The 24,688-nt window shown below is 40.8% G+C and overlaps 1 protein-coding gene across 1 annotated transcript in view; it reads left to right on the top strand.

Annotated features, from left to right (window-relative positions):
* The window catches only part of LOC124780500 (SPARC), a 99,555-nt gene that overhangs the window by 62,482 nt on the left and 12,385 nt on the right, over positions 1-24,688 (top strand). Inside the window, exon 2 of the mRNA XM_047253784.1 lies at positions 15,944-16,029. Coding sequence (XP_047109740.1) covers positions 15,958-16,029 — 72 coding nt within the window. The 5' untranslated portion in view covers positions 15,944-15,957. The remainder of the gene's footprint in view (positions 1-15,943; positions 16,030-24,688) is intronic.

The following is a 24,688-nucleotide window of genomic DNA, read 5'->3' as shown; positions in this document are numbered from 1 at the left end:
CCCTTGTATAGACCCTCTATATACTCCTTCCACCTTTCTGCTTTCCCTTCTTTGCTTAGAACTGGGTTTCCATCTGAGCTCTTGATATTCATACAAGTCGTTCTCTTATCTCCAAAGGACTCTTTAATTTTCCTGTAGGCGGTATCTATCTTACCCCTAGTGAGATAGGCCTCTACATCCTTACATTTGTCCTCTAGCCATCCCTGCTTAGCCATTTTGCACTTCCTGTCGATCTCATTTTTGAGACGTTTGTATTCCTTTTTGCCTGTTTCACTTACTGCATTTTTATATTTTCTCCTTTCATCAATTAAATTCAATATTTCTTCTGTTACCCAAGGATTTCTACTAACCCTCGTCTTTTTACCTACTTTATCCTCTGCTGCCTTCACTACTTCATCCCTCAAAGCTACCCATTCTTCTTCTACTGTATTTATTTCCCCCATTCCTGTCAATTGCTCCCTTATGCTCTCCCTGAAACTCTGTACAACCTCTGGTTCTTTCAGTTTATCCAGGTCCCATCTCCTTAAATTCCCACCTTTTTGCAGTTTCTTCAGTTTTAATCTACAGGTCATAACCAATAGATTGTGGTCAGAGTCCACATCTGCCCCTGGAAATGTCTTACAATTTAAAACCTGGTTCCTAAATCTCTGTCTTACCATTATATAATCTATCTGATACCTTTTAGTATCTCCAGGGTTCTTCCATGTATACAACCTTCTTTCATGATTCTTAAACCAAGTGTTAGTTATGATTATGTTGTGCTCTGTGCAAAATTCGACCAGGCGGCTTCCTCTTTCATTTCTGTCCCCCAATCCATATTCACCTACTATGTTTCCTTCTCTCCCTTTTCCTACACTCGAATTCCAGTCACCCATGACTATTAAATTTTCGTCTCCCTTCACAATCTGAATAATTTCTTTTATTTCATCATACATTTCTTCAATTTCTTCGTCATTTGCAGAGCTAGTTGGCATATAAACTTGTACTACTGTAGTAGGCGTGGGCTTTGTATCTATCTTGGCCACAATAATGCGTTCACTATGCTGTTTGTAGTAGCTTACCCGCATTCCTATTTTCCTATTCATTATTAAACCTACTCCTGCATTACCCCTATTTGATTTTGTGTTTATAACCCTGTAGTCACCTGACCAGAAGTCTTGTTCCTCCTGCCACCGAACTTCACTAATTCCCACTATATCTAACTTCAACCTATCCATTTCCCTTTTTAAATTTTCTAACCTACCTGCCCGATTAAGGGATCTGACATTCCACGCTCCGATCCGTAGAACGCCAGTTTTCTTTCTCCTGATAACGACATCCTCTTGAGTAGTCCCCGCCCGGAGATCCGAAATACACTTTACGAACATCGTATTTCTCTGGAAAAAATGGGTCATCAGATACGTTCTTAGTATGTTCACTTGTTTTTCCTGCAGATACTGCAACTTGACGCACTTTCGAATTTAGTTGCAACTAAAAGAAATTTAGGTAACAGCTTTCTTTGTTTCTCATGAGGACGAAATTTCTCGTTGGGGACGAACCCACGGTCATCAATAGCATTCACTGCAGATGTCCACTCGGCATATGCTCACGGAAACTAGGAAACACGATGAGGCCTGGATTGAAAAACCTTTCTTTTGATTCTTTACGTATGATATGTCCTGCATTAGCCGATGAGCTTCGTGCCTAAATCTACGAAGGCACTTGGGAAGCCATGGTGTGGCGTCCATTTCTTTTGCTCAACGAAATGGAAAACTGAAACGCAACTAACATAATACAATAATTCATCTAGTAAAATTTTAATAAACATAGCCAATAATGATACTGCAGGCATTTCATTCTGAATGACACGAATCTTCCATTTAAATTGCCAGGAAAACAAGGCTGATAGAGACGAAAACTTCAACCTGAAAGAGGCTGAAATCCTAATTCGAGAAAGAGAAGCAACTTGCGTTATGGCTTCACTATAGAAAATTTTTCTTATACTGACTAGTTTTTAAATTTAATTTTTTTTCCGTTTGGTAACCACCAGAGACTACTTTGTCATATCCCAGGCGCCAGTGGTAAATACGTGTTTTCAGAGTCATACAATATTTTCATGTTAGAAACGCTAAACAAATATTTTAAAGTCGTAAATCCCGAATTAATTGTCGATTTACATAGTACTGTAATTAACGCCATCCATATTTCAGTGCCACGAATGAAAGCTCGTAAACTTTGTAGTTAAAATGAGTGAATTCATGAAGAATTACGCAAACATGAATATGATAATGTTTGAAATCTAACCTCAAAAGCAGTTTCTCGATCAGCTCTGTTGTCTTACTCTTTCACTCTCGAAACAGGCATAATACATGATGAATGTCTACAAGAAGAGGCCAATAACAACCATCAAGAACAGTATGAAACAAAATATTCACTGACAATAATTATTCTGAAGTTGCATTGAACAGTTACGTTCAGCGCTCACAGAGATTCAATAGATCATAGATGCTACGTCACCAGGAAGTTCGCAGAAGTTTATCCAAAAGATGACAAATTTCTAATATCGCCTGTTTTTTGTGCAACTGATTCAGGGAGTCAGAGAACATATAAGTGCCTCAAAAAACTAAATTTGACGAAAATTACGCAAAACTTACTGTATCTCAAACGGCTGATAGGGATCGACTCAATGATTTTTAGGTAAATTATTTTGATACCGGTCGATCGGAGGTGCCAGCGGTTCTAGGCGCTTCAATCTGGAACCGCGCGACCGCTACGGTCGCAGGTTCGCATCCTGCCTCGGGCATGGATGTGTGTGATGTCCTTAGGTTAGTTAGGTTTAAGTAGTTCTAAGTTCTAGGTGACTGATGAACTCAGAAATTAAGTCCCATAGTGCTCAGAGCGATTTCTGAACTTTGATACCAAAATGGTATGCATATTTTTTAGCTCGTGCTATGTGCATATTTTTATGTTATTAGTATCAATACAATCATTTTGATTCAATGAACTAAAATTACAGTTTCCTTATGATTAAATACAGGGTATTCAACGACTTATTCACAAGACAAAAATTTCATTCACGTACCATACTAATAATGTTAAGTACGGTATTAGCTGAAAGTTAAAAATCTGAGGCAAAAATATTTAAACGAGTGAAGACAATCGTTTAGACAACAAAAATGAAAATCTGGAAAAAATGTCAAGTTAATAGCCCTCAAAGTGAATTAACAGAAATAAACTACTACTATGCGCGTCAGTCTTCACATATAATTTGGCCTTCTCTGTGTGATATAAGTCATTCCAGCTGTACCGCAAGGTACACCATTTCATTGAAATATTTGCAGTCACAGTCCATTGTGCGCCTTATGCACAGAAGCTACATTTCTTGAGGATCTCTTGTGTTCACGGTGGCAGCCCATGTGTTGCTTAAATTTGGTAACATGTGAAGCGCGCGAGAGGGGGGTTGATAAGGGAATGGAACGGTTCCTTTCCGTTAAACACACTTTGCTGAAAGTAAACAGGGCATTAATACCACTGTCTGCTTTCTACCATACAGCTGTGTGAAAGAGACATATCATTTCTGAATGAGAGCCCCTTAAGAGGATGGGTCTCCATGAAAGTGGAGCGTGCAGCAGCAAATAATGGCCAGCGTGTGACGTCCTTGCTCCCACGTGCCAGATACAGGCAGGCGCCCACGTTCTCTGCCCACATGGTTGCCAAACATTAACGCCAACACCCAACGGCCGTCGCGAGATGACCAAACACGACAGCAGTTACTTGACGGAATGGAACCGCCTCAGGCGTTCCAACGAGCAAGTGGCGCATATGTTTAGACAACTAATTCACAATCTACCTAGGGTGTGATCCGCGTATGACCATTATGACTCTGGTTCTTCATGATTTTTCTCGAAATGACTGTAGGAGAATGCTTGAATGGTTACTGAAAAAGCCACACAGCCTATTCTGTTTATCTTAAGACACTGCTCGTCTCCTCTATGTAAATAACGATAATATGGAACTTGTGTTCCAATAAATATATTATATTATTGTCTTTTGTTATTTAATCTTTCTTTTCTATAAAAACAAAGACAGATTAAATAATATAATAAATTTGATCTTCACGTTACTAATATGTCACAAATACACGCTTCTCTGAGTCCCATTTACAGGACTGCGTATGTAGGTCTTCACGTTTTCCCAGTGGGACGTTGTCATCTTGGAAAATCGGGTTTTCTCCAGTAATCTGCATTGTACTTGCACGATATTTCGACCGAGGGAGCACATGATGAAGATTGCGAGTTATGCGTTGTGGATGGGGCACACTTAGTCCCTTTCAGGCACGTAAATCTCAATGAGGAAGAAAAAACTCGTGAACTGCTCATTGAACACGCCCTCAGCAGAAGCTGATCGTGTGCTTCTGCCCACAGCAAGCACGTTCCTTACCGATTTGCTAAGGTTATGACGATACTGAATCAGAAGTAGTTTCCTGCCTTTCTTGTGCGTTATACATCACTGGTAGAGAGTTCGTGTCAAAAAATTAGTCACAGGAGACGAAACGCTAATACCATGTATACTGCCTCTCTCCTTAATGGCGTCAGTTTGGGGAGGAAGAGGGTCCAAAAGATTCTGTAGGTATTCCATGTCCAGCTCGCTGATGACTTGAAGCCACTGAGCTGCCAATAGTGAGGATGTTGATTTCTACATTGAACCCGGTGTTCCAAAGAGTTCCAGACATTTTCTATGCCCAGAGGCCTATGAACATGGATCCTGTTATCTTGGAAGACAGAAAGTCTCCACAGCACCAGTCTAAAAGAGGCAAACTCGCCACTCGTTGGACCACCAGTGATCTATTGTCCACTTTCTGTGATGTTTAGCCCAGTGAAGACATCCAGCTTCATGTGCCGCTGTAAGTAAAGGCTTTTTGCGAGCTGCCTGGTTCCAAATGTCAACTGCATGCGTTTTCCTCCGCAATGTTCGCTCAGAAACCGATTCGGATAGACCTACATTCATCCGCAGCAATTCCGGCCGAGTTTGAAAACGATTGTCATTGATACAGCCTGAAATTCCTCTCTGGCTCGTGTCATTTAAGATTCTTTTTTTTTCCTTTTTTTACGACCTCTGCTCTTATGCTGCGTTTTCGATTGGGAATGGAGCACCATTCCTTGTAGACATATTGAACAGCCTGCTTCACTACACCGACAAGTTGGGAAAATCCTTTCACAGTGTTACCACGAGCACATCCAAGCACGATGGCTCTGTTCTGCCAACCGTCACGTCTTCTCGTCCACCCTGTATACTGCACTGATTCCATACAACCGAATGTGCTGTCCACACGTCTTCACTGCCAAGACCTATGCCAGTGGTGGATGACCACTTGATCGCCTCGTACCAATTCTACACCATCTACAGTCCTCCAAAATGAACAGTATTCTCCGTTAAGGGGGTGAGAAACATTATGACCATCTGTTTAATAGCCTGCTGGGCAAGCTTTAAATACAATGCAGCAGTGATTTTGCATGACGTGGATTCGACAACTTTTTGGTAGTTTCCTGAGGCACGTGCCAGTTCTCACAAACCATTGGCCGGAGGTTAGTGGGCGTGGAGTTGGTGCTCAGTAGAGTCCCAGATATGCTTATTGAGGTCACATCAGACCATTTTGATTGTTAAGACATCAATATGAGTTCACCATCATGCCCCCCCCCCCCCCCTCCGCCGAACTGATGTAGCACGGCACATTCTGGCCTTGTGACAAGGACAGTTGTCGTACTGGAAGATGCCATTGCTTTTGGGGAAGCCATAGAGCATGAAGGGATACAAATGGTCCGCAAAAACGTTCATGTGGTCCGCATTTGTCATGATGCCTTCTACAGGGTGATTAATTATAATTAATTAATTAATTATTTCCCTACTTGAGCCAATGTAGATGAAAGACTATTTACTATATTTGACTTCGTAGGCCATATGGGTACACAAGTTTGTGTGAAAGATGTTCAGCCTGTGTGCTGCATGATTTGCTTTGATAGCAGTGTTACCGCAATGGCTTGCTGTTATGCGTTGGTACTGGTGCGGCGATGTAGCTTTGAAATACAAGCACCAGTGTGGATTACAATTGCAGAAACTGAAAGTGGGTCTGGATAACGTAAGCAGGACCTTACTAATAACCCTGTTTTATCACAGCAACAGCAATAATGTTGGCACTTTTGTGAGTACCGTCACATTGCTCATGAAGTCACTCGAAAAGTCTGTAACACATTTGGAGAAAACCGAATGATTTGCTAATTGTTCCAAACCGCGAGGCCACCACGAACACCAGATTTGAATCTGTGTGGTTTTTTTGCTGTGGGGTTACCAGAATGACAGAGTTTATCAATGGGACACTAACACACATCGGAGGTTGAAGATCAGTATAGTGACGGAAGTAGCCAACACCCCACCTGAGATGTTTCGAACAGCAGTAGAGCAATCTATAACGCGATTCCAGGCTGTCTTGGATGCAGATGAAAGAGCAACGTTTGTAATCTGGAACGTAAACAAGGTACAATTAACAAATGTTACCTTCTCATGTGGAAATTAAAATGCGTTTGTTTGGGTTTATTCGTTATTCCTCTTTGCATCTCCTTACAAATGTTTCCAAAAAGTTTCATTGTCCTACAGTCAATCGTTTATCATGGGGGTCCTCTCCAGTAGCAAAAGTTTAATTGTAACCACCGTGTATTATTATTACCACAGGTGTCACGGAGGTCCAATGTGGGCTGTAATTATCGTATAGCAGCGAAACTTTGTAATTATGCTAATCTTTTAATGCAGAACCGATTTACGCTGGAAAAAAATTAGTTCCAATTTTCGCCACCAGCTGCAAATCTGGCGCTGTACATCATCTCGTGATTTAAGCTGCTTCGTTACTCCGAGAATATCTACTTCTATGTTTCTCGTCTTGGCAGTTGTTCTTGATTGGAATTCAGGAATATTTAGTTCGTGTTCTTTTGCGAAGGAGTTTCGAGAAACCGTGTTTAATAACTGCTTTAGTGGCAATTTCATCAGTGACTTCACCGTTGTCATCGCGCAGTGAAGGTATTGATTGCGTCTTGCCACTGGCGTGCTTTACGTATGACCAGAATCTCTTTGGGTTTTCTGCCAGATTTCGAGACAGAATTTCGTTGTGGAAATTATTAAAAGCGTCTCGCATTGAAGTACGCGCCACATTTCGAACTTCTGTAAAACTTTGCCAATCTTGGGGATTTTGCGTTCTTTTAAATTTGGCATGCTTTTTTCGTTTCTTCTGCAGCAACGATCTGACACGTTTTGTGTACCGTAGGGGATCAGTACCATCAGTTATTCATTTATGTGGTATATATCTCTCAATTGCTGTCGATACTATCTCTTTGAAAACATTCCACAACTTTTCTACACTTACATGATCAGATCGGAAGGAGTGAAGACTGTCTCTTAAAAAGGCGTTAAGAGCATTTTTATCAGCTTTTTGAAATAGATGTACTTTGCGTTTCTTTTTGATGCTTGTGGGTGTTACGGTATTCAGCCTAGCAGCAACTGCCTTGTGGTCGCTAATCCCTGTATTCGTCATGAATAATTTGGACTCTAGCTACCAGAACCGCTTTTTGGTCAGAAGTACATTCGGAAAAGACCACGCTCATATGGCCTTAATTAGCTGAAAAGCTTAGAAGGTGTTGCAATTTATGAACGACATAATAATTCCATTAAATAAAAGCAAAAAAAATCTTTGCATGCCATACAGTCTACGCGAGTAAAGCAGCAGGAACTAAGCTAGGCCATTACATATGGAAACATTTGTATATGTCTTTCTTGCATTCAAAGCGCCAGATTTGCACCTGATGGCCAAAATTGGAATTAATTTTTTCCAGCATAAATCGGTTCCGCATTAACGCATTAAAGTATCTACAAGTTTCGCTGGCGTGCGATAATTACAGCACATACTGGACCTCTGTGAGTAGCTGCACTTTAATTATGACCACCCGGGAGATTGCGAGAATTTTGAAGAAGGAGGGCGTCTTGTACGAGGAGTCGGGCTGAAACTAGCGTCGGTGGCGCATTTATGTGAGCGGAAGGCAGAACTCGCGTTTGGCGCCCGCTGTCGACTCGCGGCCGGCGACGGTCCAGAAGTCGGTTTGGTGTGCCAGATGAGGCGCGGAGAGCAGAGAACAACGCGGCGTCGCGGAAGTGCGGCTCCAGATACGGGGCAGCGCGGAGGCGGTCTGGTTTCCGCCGGAAGGCGGGGGCGGACGGCCGATCTCACTGACTCGAGGCAGCGCACTCACGCCGCAGCGGGCTGCTTTCGCCGACGGAGAAAACCTCCGTAACCTCTGTTATTCGACTTTTATGGACTCACATTTTATACGCACCTGAAGATGGGGCACGTGTCCCGAAACTGGGTTGTGCTTTCCTTTCAGGTAAAGAAAAATATGACTATAGCGCATCATATCGTTGATGATGACTCCACACACACTTCATTATGTATATAGATAATAATAACAATAATAATAGTGGTCTGGTGCAAGCCTTTCTAATGGCCGCCACTTCGGCGACTTACACGTCCATAAACTACCCCAGTTGTCCAACTGGAGAAAGGGGGCCCACAGTTTAACTTGGAATTCGAAACACTTGTTGTGTGTGTGTGTGAAATCTTAAGGGACTTAACTGCTAAGGTCATCAGTCCCTAAGCCTACACACTACTTAAACTAAATTATCCTAAGGACAAACACACACACCCATGCCCGAGGGAGGACTCGAACCTCCGCCGGGACCAGCCGCACAGAAACACTTGTTGCTTCTGGTGACTCCTCACATCGCTGAGAAGCGAAGGCTAGGTTATAAAGAAAATTGGAAGATCTGTGATGCGACCAAGATTCGATTCAACCACTTTCTTTTTTATTCCTCGCTTCGTTTGTCGTTGTTCTCGTAATTTGGTCTGGGCGGACGTCACAGGACACCCCTTCAAGTTCATCGCTGAATACCTGATACAGGTTTATATATATATATATATATATTACAGAATATGCAGCCCTCTGAACAAAGACGCTGAGATACCGTGTCAGCACCGTTAGGCCCAACTTGTACGAGGGTCACTCCAAAAGCAATGCACACTATTTTTTTATTAAATCCATATTTTTTTCTACATGTTTAAAAGTTTTACAGTGTGTAGATACATCCTTTAGGAACAATATTTTCATTTCTACACATAATTCCCATCCCTCTCAACTGCCTTACACCATCTTGGTACCAGCGCCTGTATACCTCTACACGGTAAAATTCTGGACCAACGGCCACTGTTTGGCAGCGTGCACAAGGGAGTCATCATCTTCAAACCTTGTCCCACGCAGTGAGTCTTTCAGTCACAATTCTTCCAAGAAATTCATCTCCACCATTCTCGTACTGTTCCAAAAGTTCGCTGCATACCGTTTTTCTTGATTCTTTGTGACCCACTGTCAACATACTGGGAACCCACCTGGCACAAACCTTTTTTAACGCCAACACTTTCAGTCTTCTGCAAACACGTCCTTGCCAAATCCTAACGTATCGTGACAATTCGTTCACAGTGATGCGTCTGTCAGCAGACACCAATTCGTTAACACTCCGCACATTGTCTGGAGTGTGTGCATTACGAGGCCTGCCACTGCGAGGACAATCCTCAAATATTGCCGTGCCCGCTTTCATCACGTAACCTGCTTGCCCACCGACTAACTGTACTGCGATCGACAGCAGCATCTCCATATACCTTTTTCAACCTCTTGTGGATGTTTCCCACTGTCTCGTTTTCACAGCACAGGAATTCTATGACAGCACGTTGCTTCTGTCGAACGTCAAGTGTAGCAGCCATCTTGAAGACATGCTGTGACAGCGCCACTCACGGGAACAGGTTGAACTAAGTTTGAAAACAAGCGGGAAGGATGTATCTACACACTGTAAAACTTTCACACATGCAGAATGAAAACTGTATTTTTACAAAAATAGAGTGCATTTCTTTTGGAGTGACCCTTGTATGTAGATACTTAACCCATAGGCTTTGATAATTTGTCTATGAGTACCAAAATATGTGATATATATATATATATATATATATATATATATATATATATATATATATATATATATATATATATATATATATATATCAGAATCTTTCGATTGCGTTGGCTTACAGGTTTAAATTATTTTCACCGCCATGGGACCATTGATCATCGTATTTGACACAAATTTCAATTTGATAACTCTGCCCATTCCTGAGAAAAATCTACATCTACATCTACGTAGACACACTGCAAGCCACTCTCAAATGGAGTGAAGGAAAAACGACTCTATGTATGCCTCTGTATGAGCCGTAATTTCTCGTATCTTATCTTCGTGGTCCTTACGCGCAATGTATGTTGGCGGCAGTAGAATCGTTCGGCAGTCAGCTTCAAATGCCGATTCTCTAAATTTCCTCAATAGTTTCCCGAAAAGAACGCAACCTTCCCACCAGGGATTCCCGTTTGAATTCCTGAAGCATCTCCGTAAGACTTTAAGTTTTATTCGAATCTATTGGTAACAAACCTAGCAGCCCGCCTCTGAACTGCTTCGATATCTTCCTTCCATCCGACCTGCTACGGATCCCCGAATACTCGAGCAGTACTCAAGAATAGGTCGCACCAGCGTCCTACATGCGGTCTCCTTTACATGTGAACCACTCTTTCCTAAAATTCTCGCAATAAACCCAAGTCGACCATTCGCCTTCCCTAACACAGTGTTCACATGCTCGTTCCACCCCATATCGCCTTGCAACGTTACGCCCAGATATTTAAACGACTTGACTGTGTCAAGATGGACATTAGTAATACTATATCCGAATATTACAGATTTGTTATTCCTACTCATCCGCATTAACTTACATTTTTCCACATTCATCATACCAACTGGAAATATTGTCTAAGTCGACTTGTACCTTCCTACAGTCACTACACTTCGACACCTTACCATACACCACCATATCATCAGCAAACAACCACAGATTGCTGCCCATGCTGTCGGTGAAATCATTTATGTATACAAAGAACAACAGCGCTGCTATGACACTTCCCTGGGGCACTCCCGAGAATACCCTTGTCTCGGATGACCACTCGCTGTCGAGGACGACATACTGGCTTGTATTACTTAAGAAAGTCTTCGAGCCACTCACATATCTGTAAACTTATTCCATATGCTCGTACCTTCGTTAACAACCTGCAATGGGGTGCAGTGTCAAAAGCTTTCCGGAAATCTAGAAATATGGAATCTGCCTGTTGCCCTTCATCCATAGTTCGCTGTATATCATGTAAGAAAAGGGCAACCTGAGTTTTCAAGGGCGATGCTTTCTAAAACCATGCTGGTTCGTGGACATAAGCTTCTCAGTCTCAAGAAAGTTTATTATATTCGAACTGGGAATATGTTGAAGGATTCTGCAGCAAACAGAAGTTAAGGATATTGGTCTGTAATTTTGCGGGTCCGTTCTTTTTTCCTTTTTATGTATTGGAGTCACCTGCGCTTTTTTTTCAGTCGCTTGGGACTTTGTGCTGGGCGAGAGATTCGTGGTAAATGCAAGTTGGGTAAGGGGCTAATGCTATGTAAAGAACTCTTTGTAACATCGAACTCGTAATTTTAATCGACACATACATCTTGAGTTGAAAGGGAAAATTTACGGGTGTACAAACCTTCGTTTTACATCAAGGACAGCACAGAAAATGAAAATGTGCGCAGAGAGAATTTTTTATACATTCATTTGCAATTATCAGAATTCGAAATACAATCCTATACGGCTGTTGTAAAAATAGCGCTGATATTGCGTCCAAATGGCAGGGGAAATGTACCATTAATAAATGTGGGATTCACTGAATTCGCCTTAACAGACGAGGACGTTGCTTACAACAACCAACAACTCCATTTGCGTGACTTGCTTTTATAGGTTAAATGTATTTATTGGATTAAATTCACGGATACGTGTATAAATGTTCTAATTTTGGCAATAAAAGGCTTTAAAGTTTCCAATGTTTGCTTTATGTTTGTATTCATCTTCCGAGCCCAAAAGCGGTAAGCTGGCCTCGTTTGATGGCGCGAATTTCGTGAACCGCAACGATCCTTCAAAAGCTTATCTTATTTCGTTGAACTCTGCTCCCCCCAGAGGTTAACGGCCGAAAATGAGAACTTGCAGTCTCAATCTGGGGCCTTCAAAACAACCAAACAAAATCTACCAGAAGAATTAGGGAAATATACATACATAGGCCTGTTCCTGTAAATGTTCAGTAGAATGTAACAGCGTTTTTTTTTTTTTTTTTTTGTTTTTTTTCCACTGGAGTGTACTACGTAACTGTCGGAAAATTCATTTACCCTTGCATATTCACAAGAAATATTACAGGTACAAAAAAATTACATTACTAGTGCGTTTATGGTAGCAGCAACGAATATTATAGGAAATATAGGTGTATTTAACACAATAAACGTCGGACAATCTTGTGGATTTGCATTGAAGGAGTGCAGCATTGTCAATGTACTCCCGACTGCTCGACTGACATGGGATCAACCCACGTAAGGATATAAAAAGTCAAACACATCTCGCTCTTTAGCAACAACTGCAAGGCACAACCTGCTCTATAATCTTCAAAGTTCACAATGCGAGTTACGGGCTGCTTCGCCAAACACTATCTGGCACGTGACAGGGGCCAACAAGAGTTCGTCGGAGACACAACACACGGTTTGACATCTCGTTTGACCTGACCATGTCCACCCGACCAATCCAAATTTTTCTGCCTTGTCTTCGCAAGTCGCAGTTAATTTTTTGATTGCAACCATCTTCATGGTCTTCTCGCAACCACTCATTAAAGTATGCATGTGAACTTGCTGACAGTTCCGGTCGTTTAAAAATTAGCTATGAGCTTCTTTTCCTTTCCTCAGCTTGATTAATCTCTATGGTGCCAAAATAGGTAACTGACCCTAAATAGCGAAAAGTGTGGGGTCATCCACAATAAGTGCTAAAAGGAATCCGTTAAACTTCGGTTACATGATATTAATATGTCAAATCTAAAGGCCGTAAGTTTAACTAAATACTTAGGAATTACATTTACGAACAACTTAAATTGGAAAGATCACGTAGAAAATGTTGTGGGGAAGGCAAACCAGACACTGCGTTTTATTGGCAGGACACTTAGAAAATGTAACAGGTCTACCAAAGAGACTACTACGCTTGTCCGTCCTCTTTTAGAGTTTGCTGCGAGGCGTGGGCTCCTTTCCAGATAGGATTAACTGTGTGCATCGAGAAAGGTCAAAGGAGGGCAGCACGTTTTGCACCATCGCGAAATAGGGGAGAGAGTGTCACACATGATACAGGATTTGGGGTGGACATTATTAAAACAAAGGCGTTTTTCATTGTGTCGGAATCTTTCACGAAATTTCAATCACCAACTTTCTCCTCCGAATGCGAAAGTATTTTGTTGATGCCGACCTACATAGGGAGAAACGATCATAATAAAATAAGGAAAATTAGGGCTCGCGCGGAAAGATATGTGTTCGCTTTTACCGAGCGCTGTTCGGGATTGGAATAACAGAATTATTGTGAAGGTAGCTCGATGAACCCTCTGCCAAGCACTGAAGTGTGATTTGCAGAGTATCCTGTAGATGTAAATATAAGTTTCAAAACATTAATTCAGGCCGGAGTTCCAAAAATCGTGGTTTTTCTATTGTTCACACACTATTGTGTGTCACCTCGTGTGAACCTTTTCACTTCTGGTGTCCCGAAAGCAACGAAAGTTTCAAAAACTGACGGCACATTTTTCACGTTGACACGATTATTGGTGCGCTGCGATTCAGATTTCATGATGAACTCCTATTCGTCCAGGCTTCGAAAGAAGACGAGGGCTAACCAATAGTCCGGCTGAAGACTCTCTCAATTGACGTAGTTACTATCACTGCAGAAGCGATGGACAGTATAATTGTAGTTTCAGTTTTCGCTATATTTCCTGTTTTTCAACCAAGGCGACACTTGTCTGTTTACGTCGTAAATCAAATTACTGCGCGTTTTTAACTGCCCCTAAACCTACAATGTGTAATCCCTGTCCTTTCATTTGCGTTTTAACGTGCAAGCATGAATGAGAAGACCCATTTTCTGTTACGGCTTGCGCGTTTATTACGTCAACGTGTGCCTCGGCCGTAAGATTCTTGCGTTAAGATCAAATTGTTGCATCTTGTTCTCATTGAGCTTCTTCAATTCGGGGCGTGAACTTCATTTCTGAAGCTCCATTTTGTTGTAGAGCCTACACAACATATGCAGTTTTGTTGTGATTTTTTGCGTCTGCAAATCAGCCGTTAGGGCCACATACGCGCCGTTTTTCCCAAAGGCCCTACATTTCGATGCCGCTTCTGAGGGTGTTTAGATCCTGAGAATTTCTGTTCACATCGATACGGTACTTCCGTTGTTACAGGTAAACACGTAAATTAGTCAGCCACTATATTTCAGTTATATAGCGCTTCTAAGCCGTATTTAACTGTCAATGGTGATATTTAACTGTCAATGGTGAACGACCTATTAATAATGTACGCAGCTGTACAGTTTCAAACAAGGCGGGAGTTTGTAGATAATTTTGGACCTAAAAACGTAGGCTGTGGCACGTTTTGTCGCGACAGAAGCATGGAGCGAACGAATATTGGGGAATGGACTACTGCTACCTCTTACTTGACAGCTCTGTAATGCCTAATGGTATTCGGTCTTTTGCACTACTCTTGACGAGTGCAGGCGAGAACTTTGAAACTAGTATAAGCCCCTATTTGTTAATCAAGAGACTTATATGAAGGTAGAGAGGCGTAACTTGCCAAACTATGCAGTCACGAAATTGGTTACACGTTTCTGTTGATTGCTATCAGATTTATATTTCCACTAATACTACTCTTTGCACGGTTATGTGCGTCTACTAGCGAACACCAAGCGTTACATAGAATACCAATGGTGACATTTTTTGGTCAGAGTCCCTGAGTCTGAGTCATTTGAAGTGTCAAATTTCTCCGGCAGAGAAGAAGAAAGTTTTGCACTGCAGACGCTTGTGGCTACCTTATTAAATTCTTAATATCAAGCATTTGTATCATATGTCCATTTTCACCTCAGCAAAAAGAAAATAACAACACTGCAGTATTGAATCGCTTTTAATCCATAAATTCAAAGCATTCTGATATCAGCCAGTATGTTCCTCTAACATCGCAAAGAGCTATTTCTGTTGAGACATGTACACAGTCTGAATTGTAGCAGTTGATCAAACAGAGGGGTACATTCACTCGTTCACACATTGTCTTTCATAAATACCGTCACGTAGGAAAGCCTTCAGAGATGTGGAACGCTCAAGTTATACATTAACAGGCAAAAGCAACCACCACTGGGACAGTGTCACTGATGCTGTAGAAACTGAACTGACAGACTCTTGATGGAAAACGAACTATCCAGAGAAAGCATACTTATAAAGTTTCAAGAACCGGTTTTAAACGATGACTGTAGGAATGTACTGCAACCCCATACATATTACTCGCATAGGGATCGTGAGGCCAAGATAACTAGTACAATGGGATGTACCCTATGCCATGCACTTCTAGGTGGTTTGCAGAGCACAGATGATGACACAAGATTCTAGTTGTCAAACAAGGTATTCTGAAAAGTCCTACATTTTGTCTGCACCTCTGATTGGTTTCTCTTGTATAAGTGCAATTTGGGATGAAAATTTAACATTAAGGTCAGTCACTAAATAATAGGCCACCAACACGAGCAAAAGAGGCAACAGAAAATGATAGCATCAAGGTAGTAATTTAGACTTTATTTTTCGAAACTCAATAACAAAACATTGCTCATGCTTTATCAACTGCAATATCTGTATTTCATTCTGCCACTCAAATTTTTTATGTGTATGATTGCATCCTTTCATTACAGTCTGCTTCTTTACTGTTACAGACCCAGTGATCAAGATGAAGTCACATCTTCTACTACTGGCTCTTGTATTTTGCCTTTTGGTTTCTGATGCTTTTGCAGATAAAGTGGTAAGACAACCGATTACATTATTCTTTTCACTTCTGTTCGCATTTAAGCAGCACTAGAAGGGACAAGATTTCTGGGTGTGAAATTTAAAGATTAGGTAAATGAAGAAGAGATCTCCTGGCGATCGTAATAAAATTGCCATAGTTCATATTGCAGTATAATGGCAGCCTCTGAACTGTCTGAGATTATGTACTAGTGGCAGGTCACTGGAAAGATACAAACACCCTCCAGAAGTGGTCCTTGTATCTAAATATATCAACAAGTGTGCCTCACAAACCACAATACGAGGTCTATTCAAAAAATTCCGAAACTTTTTTCTTCGTTTATCTTTTACTTATTCTGCATGGTATCCTTCGAAATTCTTTTCTCCACAATTGATACACCGCTCCCAACTACGTTTCCACTTCCGGAAGTAGTCTTGGCACAAGTCTTGATGGATTGCGCGAAGATGGTTCAAATGGCTCTGAGCACTATGGGTCTTAGCATCTATGGTCATCAGTCCCCTAGAACTTAGAACTACTTAAACCTAACTAACCTAAGGACAGCACACAACACCCAGCCATCACGAGGCAGAGAAAATCCCTGACCCCGCCGGGAATCGAACCCGGGAACCCGGGCGTGGGAAGCGAGGACGCTACCGCACGACCACGAGATGCGGGCGATTGCGCGAAGACCCGACTGCGAATTTTCTTTTATCTAATCTATCGTCGCAAATATTCGTCCTTTCAACGGGGTTTTCAACTTTGGAAATAACAGATCCGCAGGGGCCAGGTCTGGAGAATACGGAGGATGAGGCAGCACAGTGATTTCGTTTCTTGTGGAACAGTCACGCACTAACAGGGATGAACTTGCGGGTCCGTTATCATGACGCAAGAGCCATGAATTGTCTCGCCACATTTCAGATCGTTTCCTTCTCACATTTGCTCGCAGGCTCCGCCACACATCCCCATAATACCATCCATTATCAGTTTGTCCCTGTGGGACGAATCCAAGATTAACTAATCCTTCAAAGACAACTAATCCTTCAAAGAGAAAGAAAACTATCAGCGTGGCTTTGATATTTGACCTGACCTGACGAGCTTTTTTTAGTCTTGAAGAACCTTTCAGGACCCATTGTAGTTGTTGTTGTGGTCTTCAGTCCTGAGACTGGTTTGATGCAGCTCTCCATGCTACTCTATCCTGTGCAAGCTTCTTCATCTCCCAGTACCTACTGCAACCTACATCCCTCTGAATCTGCTTAATGTATTGATCTCTTGGTCTCCCTCTACGATTTTTACCCTCCAATGCTAAATTTGTGATCCCTTGATGCCTCAAAACATCCATACCAACCGATCCCTTCTTCTAGTCAAGTTGTGCCACAAACTTCTCTTCTCCCCAATCCTATTCAATACCTCCTCATTAGTTACGTGATCTACCCACCTTATCTTCAGCATTGTTCTGTAGCACTACATTTCGAAAGCTTCTATTCTCTTCTTGTCCAAACTGGTTATCGTCCATGTTTCACTTCCATGCATGGCTACACTCCATACAAATACTTTCAAAAACGACTTCCTGACACTTAAATCTATACTCGATGTTAACAAATTTCCCTTCTTCAGAAACGCTTTCCTTGCCATTGCCAGTCTACATTTTATATCCTCTCTACTTCGACCATCATCAGTTATTTTACTCCCTAAATAGCAAAACTCCTTTACTACTTGAAGTGTCTCATTTCCTAATCTAATCCCCTCAGCATCACCCGATTTAATTTGACTACATTCCATTATCCTCGTTTTGCTTTTGTTGATGTTCATCTTATATCCTCCTTTCAAGACACTGTCCATTCCGTTCAACTGCTCTTCCAAGTCCTTTGCTGTCTCTGACAGAATTACAATGCCATCGGCAAACCTCAAAGTTTTTATTTCTTCTCCATGGATTTTAATACCTACCCCGAACTTTTCTTTTGTTTCTTTTACTGCTTGCTCAATATACAGGTTGAATAACATCGGGGAGAGGCTACAACCCTGTCTCACTCCTTTCCCAACCACTGCTTCCCTTTCATGCCCCTCGACTCTTATAACTGCCATCTGGTTTCTGTACAAATTGTAAATAGCCTTTCGCTCCCTGTATTTTACCCCTGCCACCTTCAGAATTTGAAAGATTGTTAAGATTAAACCTTGGTCTCAACATCATAACCGTAGACCCAGGTCTCATCACCAATTTTGATTCTCTTAAGGACCATCTCGTTCTCATTTGCGCGATCCAAAAGCTCTTCACAGATTGCGAGGCGGTCTTTCTGATTTATTTATTTACATTTTCTTTGCGTGGAGCCATCGTAATGATGGCTTTTGCAAACGCCAGACTTAATACTATGGTTATATTTACACATACAAAATACTCTATATTCTGTAGCTGTTGCTTCTTATGTCTATTTTTTACATTTATCACATTACAACTGATATGCTAATGCCTCATGCAAAATCACTACCTTAAAATTCGTTGAAACAGTATAAACATTTTTCTATTAGAAAAGATTTTAATTTTATTTTAAAAACATTTCCCGTGTACGTTCTTAGAGAGTTTGGGAGCCTGTTATACCAAATCAAACCACTGATATATGGACTTCTATTAGTCATTTTTAACGTTGTTCTGTTACGGAAATAGTTACACTTTGTTCTAGTATTGTGATCATGTACATCACTGTCCTTGATAGCTTCTGTTGGTTGACTTACAAAAAATACAACTGTTTTGAAGATGTACAGAGAATATATTGTCAGATATTTGTGCTGCACAAACACTTCACGACATGAATCCCTATGTCCCATCCCATGTATATGTCTTATTGCTCTTTTCTGTAGTTGTAGTATTGTTTTTAAATGTACATCATCTGCACAGTCCCATAGTTCAATTCCGTAATGAGAAAGGGGTAAAGTGTTCCATAATATACTAATTTCAGTGCTTTGCTGGGAACTATCTTTGCTAGCTGGCTGGGAGACATATGGCACTACTGACTTTTCCGCATACGAAATTAATGTGGTATGTCCACCGCAAATTTTCATCAACATACGCACCCAGGAATTTACAGTTACCGTTTTCTGTTGCAGAGATATTACACACACTATTCATATTGTTGTGGTGAGACCTGCCTGTTTTAAATGTCAGTAATTGAGATTTGGTGACATGCACCTTGAGTCCCTGATCATTGAAGTATTTTGTTACTTCTGTTACACCACTAGTAGCAAGAGATTCTAGCTCATTAGATTCACTCCCATAGAATAAGACTGACGTGTCGATCTTGACTCGCGAGTCTTGGGACGAACGTGGCGGCGACACGATGGATTCCAAGATGCTGTGTCAGGATTTCATGATATGATCCAACTGAAATGTTACATTCTTCTGCAATATCTTGTTCAGTCAATCTTCAATTGGCACGCGTAATTTCGTTGATGCTCGTGACATGAGCGTCGTCGGTAGACATCGAAGGGAGTCCTCAACAAGGATCATCTTTAATTTCTGTCCGGCCGTTTCTAAACCGTGTGAACCATTCGTAACGCTGAGTGCGGCTTAACCCTAGGACTCACTCTGCTAAAATTTCCCTAGTACTCCATCTGGGGTCATACATGACCCCAATCAATATATAATTGACTGTGTGTACTAATCATTCAGAGAACAACGTACTGTCGTTTAATACTGTTTGTTTACATTTTATTTATTATTTAGACACATTTCACAGCTTTTTTTTAACAGGTATGTACATAGTAGAATTAAATTACATATGGCAGAGTAATTACATATCAGAAGTTACAATATTACTCTAAGTCATAATTTGTTTCACTCATAAATGTTTCACAATGGCTTCAAATTTACAGAAAATGTGATGAACAACTCAACAGGAAACATAATTCTAACCGGAATCCGTACCATAGTCATCTGCACGTATTTTGCAAGTAGTAACTATTTCAGAATGTTCCTTGCAAACAAATTTGTTACACTTTTTGCATGTTGAACTGTATTTTGTGTCCTTTGATCGGGGGCAAACGGAGCATCTGCCTCGCTTTCTCTTCTGATTGTCAGGTGTTACGTCTGGATGTCCATTGTCTAACAGATCATCAAATCTATACCGTATGATACTGCTAATAACATCCTTGTTCCTTGCTTGTGGTAAACTCAAACGACGTTCCACTTGGGGCTTTGCCATTTCTTTGGCCAACTTCATTAGAAAAAGACGTCTCTCTGTTTTTTCAACAGCAACACAGAAGAGTCTGCAGGCATTGAGTGCAGCTAGATCGACAAGATCATAAAATACTGCTAATGGCCAACGTTTTGTACCCTTTTTCACAGAATAGTAAGAGCTCAGTTGATCTAGCGTATCAACACATGATTTTGTTGAGTTGTAATACAACACTACTTCTGGTTTTCGTTTCAAGTTGTTTTCTTTGGGCACTTCAAATGATTGATGTTGTGTTCACAGGAGTAGCACAGCCTTATTTTTTTTGGAACATACGAAACTAATAGGGTTTTACCACTGTATGCAAATCTGGTAGTGCATTCTTCCCTAGTTTTCGAAGGCAAAAACTCTTTTGGGACTTCTTTTCTTGTAGAACGTAGAGTACCTACAAGTGCCAACTTCATTTTCAACAATTCTTGGCCAAGGTCATAGCTCGTGGAAAAATTGTCAGTGGTAATACTCCTACCACTGCCAGCCAGATGATGCACTAAATCTAAGACCACTCTCTTGCCTTGATTCACTTCTCTCACATTACCACTCCTTCCAGTGTACATTTGAAGATTTGTCAGATAACCATGTACACAGTCTACTGCGCACCATATCTTGATGCCATACTTTCCTAGCTTTGAAGGAATGTAGACCTTGAAACTGCACCGACCTCTGTATACGCAAAGATGTTCATCAACAATAATTTTGCTGGAAGGTATAAATGATGTTTGACATTGCACGGCAAACAAATCAAATATTTCCTGTACAGCTTCAGCCTTATTTCCAGTCCTCACTTTCCTTTCAAGTCTTGTGATGCGGTCGTCAAAACGAAGTGAATGCAGAATGTCCTGATATCGCCTCCTCAACATAGTAGCACGGAATAGAGGAGTGCCATATTCAGAGTCCCAAAATTCGTCAATAGGTTTCCCCCGGCTCTTCAGTACGCCATACAGAATCAGCAAGCCTAAAAATGAAAGAAGCTCGCATCTGTCTGTATCATGCCAGCCAACTAATTTTCCAGACACTTTCAATTCATTTCCTCGTTGATTTGTGAACTGAACTATTATATCCAGCAATTCATTAGTAATAAACTGCCTGAAACAGTCAACAGCTGAGCTAACACTAACTGTACTAGGAATACCTGCTGAAAATCGTTGTATGTTGCGGATTGGAAATCTACGAATTGATGGTTCTTTTGTACTCCATGCAATATCCCGACCCCTGCTTACCAGTACTGCACTTTCATCTTCTCCACTGTCGTCATTTTCAGCAAGAATATCATTTTCTTCTAATTCATGTAAACAAATTTCATCACTTTGGTCTACCTGTGTCTCTGTTCCATCATCTTCGGCGTCACTACCTTCTGAATCACTACTGCAACGAAATAAGTCTTCCATAGCTTGTTCTACACTATAGCCAGGAGCAAAACGTATTCCATCCATGCTGAAATTACACTGCAACAACAAACGTACAAACGAACTTCCAGTTTGAGGTTAGTTCTGAGTAACACCTGAATTCAGTGTTACCAACTCAAAATACCTAAGAAAGAGATTGATAGTTGATAATCTATACATTCTATGAATGTTACATATAATCTATCTGGGGTCATAATTGACCCCAACAGTAGTTTTTGTTAATTATAGATTTAAATGTTGCGTCAAGCGCTCTAAAAATTTTTGTGAGAGAATTACAATACTGTGTGGTAAAAGTCATAAAATTCTGGATTTTTACAAGAAATAGAAATATTATTTTATCCATAGTCAAGATGATTGGGGTCATACTATGACCCCAGAGTGAGTCCTAGGGTTAAGCACTCCACCGAATGGTTCCTGTATCACTTGCTGTGTCTCTTTAAAGTTTTTCTTGATTTTCACGCAAAATTTAATACAGATGCGTTGCTCCTCTAATTCTGCCACCTCGAAATTCGCAAACTGTGCGACCCAACGTTCCACTCATTACAACACTGAGAAAAACTGACAATGAAACTTGGGCAGTTACACATTAACTACATGCATGTGCAGGGATGCCAACTGTATTTCGCTCCAACACACCATTGGCGCAAAATTACGAATAGTCCAGAATTTTTTGAACAGACCTTCTATGACATGTGACAGACGAAGCATAGTGAATTACTGCTATTTCATCCGCTTCTCCCTCTATTTACAGATACTATTTTGGATGAAAGGCTATTGTTTTGTGTCAATATAAGCCCCGAATTCTCTTATTTAGTATCTTGATCATTCCATGTGATGTAACTCAGAAATAATGTTTTTCTTCGTCTTTTAAACTGTGGTCTCTCAAACAATGGAAAATCCATAATGCAATGGAGCAATATTATGCAAAACATAGTTGCTACCCACCATATGGCGGAGAAGCTCAGTCGCAGATAGGCACAACAAAAAGTGAGCGTTTGTCCACCAAGGCCATCGGAGCAAATAAACAACAATCACAAACACACCCTAACGCAAACCACGGCCTCAGCACTCAGAGACGGTGGTCATAAGTGTGTGTGTGTGTGTGTGTGTGTGTGTGTGTGTGTGTGTGCGTGATAAAGGGCTTGTTGGCTGAAACCTCACTTTCTGACAGTCTTTTTATAGTACCTAACTGCGACTCAGCAGCTCCCTTATATGGTAAGTAGCAAAAAATGTCGTCTCTGGATTTTAAGTGAAAATCTTTCTAATCAAAATCTTTTCTGTAGTATCTTCCACTCTCTTGCATATATGATAATTCTTCCCTTTCAGGTACAAGTTGCTCTTATGCTAGTGGTACATTTGAGCCGCGAACAATTAATGGCAGACAAAAAAAAGAGGCTCTCAGAAACAAATTAATGTAGAATTTCAGTGCTCCTAATTATGTCACTACTGATTACTGTGTTTTATATTCATAACATTACATAACTGAATCTGCAAAAACAATATTAGATATTCAAATAAAGATACACAATCAAAAATTTTATGATGGGACAGGTTTTGTACTTGGTCCTCCCACATGGATATGATCTATCCAGCTGGGTGTCGAGAGCATTGAGGGTGCTGGGGCGGACACATTTGTTGCCTAGATTTGATGGGCAACAGAATATCACTTTGGGAAGGATAGCAGTATGGCGAGAATCTTCCCCATTTCAAGGCCGGATGGGAGACAGAGAACTTGATTCAGTTGTTCTATGCTGTACTCAGTGACAAATAGAGCATTTGTTTGTGTGATCAGTAGGTGAGCCAAGAGTGGTGTGTGTGTGTGTTAGAAGAGATAGAGATAGAGAGAGAGAGAGAGAGAGAGAGAGAGAGAGAGAGAGAGAGAGAGAGAGAGAAGGCAATGGTTATCAGAACCTCTTCTTTTTGATGAATAGTGATCTGTCCTCATACAACTATTGTAAATGTGGAAGTGCTATTTATCATGCTAGCAAGACATTTTAAAGAATGTTTTATGGATGGATGTCACATTAAAATTCAAATTGTGAATAAAATTGAGTTACAGGTTGTGTGTTTAAGAAAAATGATCAGAGAATTAGAGAAAAAATTATACTGGTAATGCAATAAGAAATTATTTGACAGAATTGCTAGTGAGTACTTACCTTCAGAAGGTTGAATGTGTAGTAGCCTACTGCCAACAGAAATGTATAAAAGTAAAAGTGATACACTTTCTAGCTCTCAGGGCTAATAGTTCCTTCTTTGCACAGCAGAGGGACAGGTCAAAGAAAGTAAACAAGAAATGGCAAGTCACTCAGACTATAGGATCAGAAGGATCTGCCTGTAGTCAGGATGGTAGTAGGCAAAGATGAAGGATGAGGTGTTAGAGAGAATTTTTATTTGGATGAATGATGGGTGGAGAGGGTTGTATGGGCGCACGACGGCAAGGTCTTCAGCACCCGCTCAGTAACAGATTGAGACGGGTGTCAAGAAAATACTCAGAACAGTAAGATAAAACAGAATGTAAAACACATGTTTTTTATTTGGGTTGGGCTTGTTGAACAATACTGCCAACAGCTTGTTATAAATATAAAACCACTTATGCAGAGAAATCACAATATAAATATTTTGATAATGATATTAAAGTATTTTACAATTTCCACATAGGTTGATACTAAAAGTTAATGAATCTTGACATATCAACAGTGGAAAAAATAGAATATAGAAAAGAGAATTCACCAGAGATTGTAAAGCATACACCTGCAACCACACATAGAACACCAAGTTTCACATAGGCATGCTACTACCTTTTTTTTAAAAAAAAAAAGAAAAAAAAGAGGGATTTTATAATTGAGGATCTTCCTGGTAAGCAGTTTTTATGTGCTTCGAAGTAACGGCAGGTAAACAGTCACAGAACAGTTATCCTCAATGCCTACCCAATGTAAATGGGAAGGAGTTGAACTATGGTTGGTACCTATGCATATCAAAGTACGAGGGGTGACTGAAAAGTAATGTTCCACCTTCGGAACTCTTCAACAGCTGGCAGCATTGATATGTGGC

This window comes from Schistocerca piceifrons, chromosome 1 (genome assembly GCF_021461385.2).
Source record: "Schistocerca piceifrons isolate TAMUIC-IGC-003096 chromosome 1, iqSchPice1.1, whole genome shotgun sequence".
NCBI lineage: Eukaryota > Metazoa > Arthropoda > Insecta > Orthoptera > Acrididae > Schistocerca > Schistocerca piceifrons.
The sequence above is the reverse complement of the archived record's forward strand: the minus strand, read 5'-3'. Positions and strand labels throughout refer to the sequence as shown.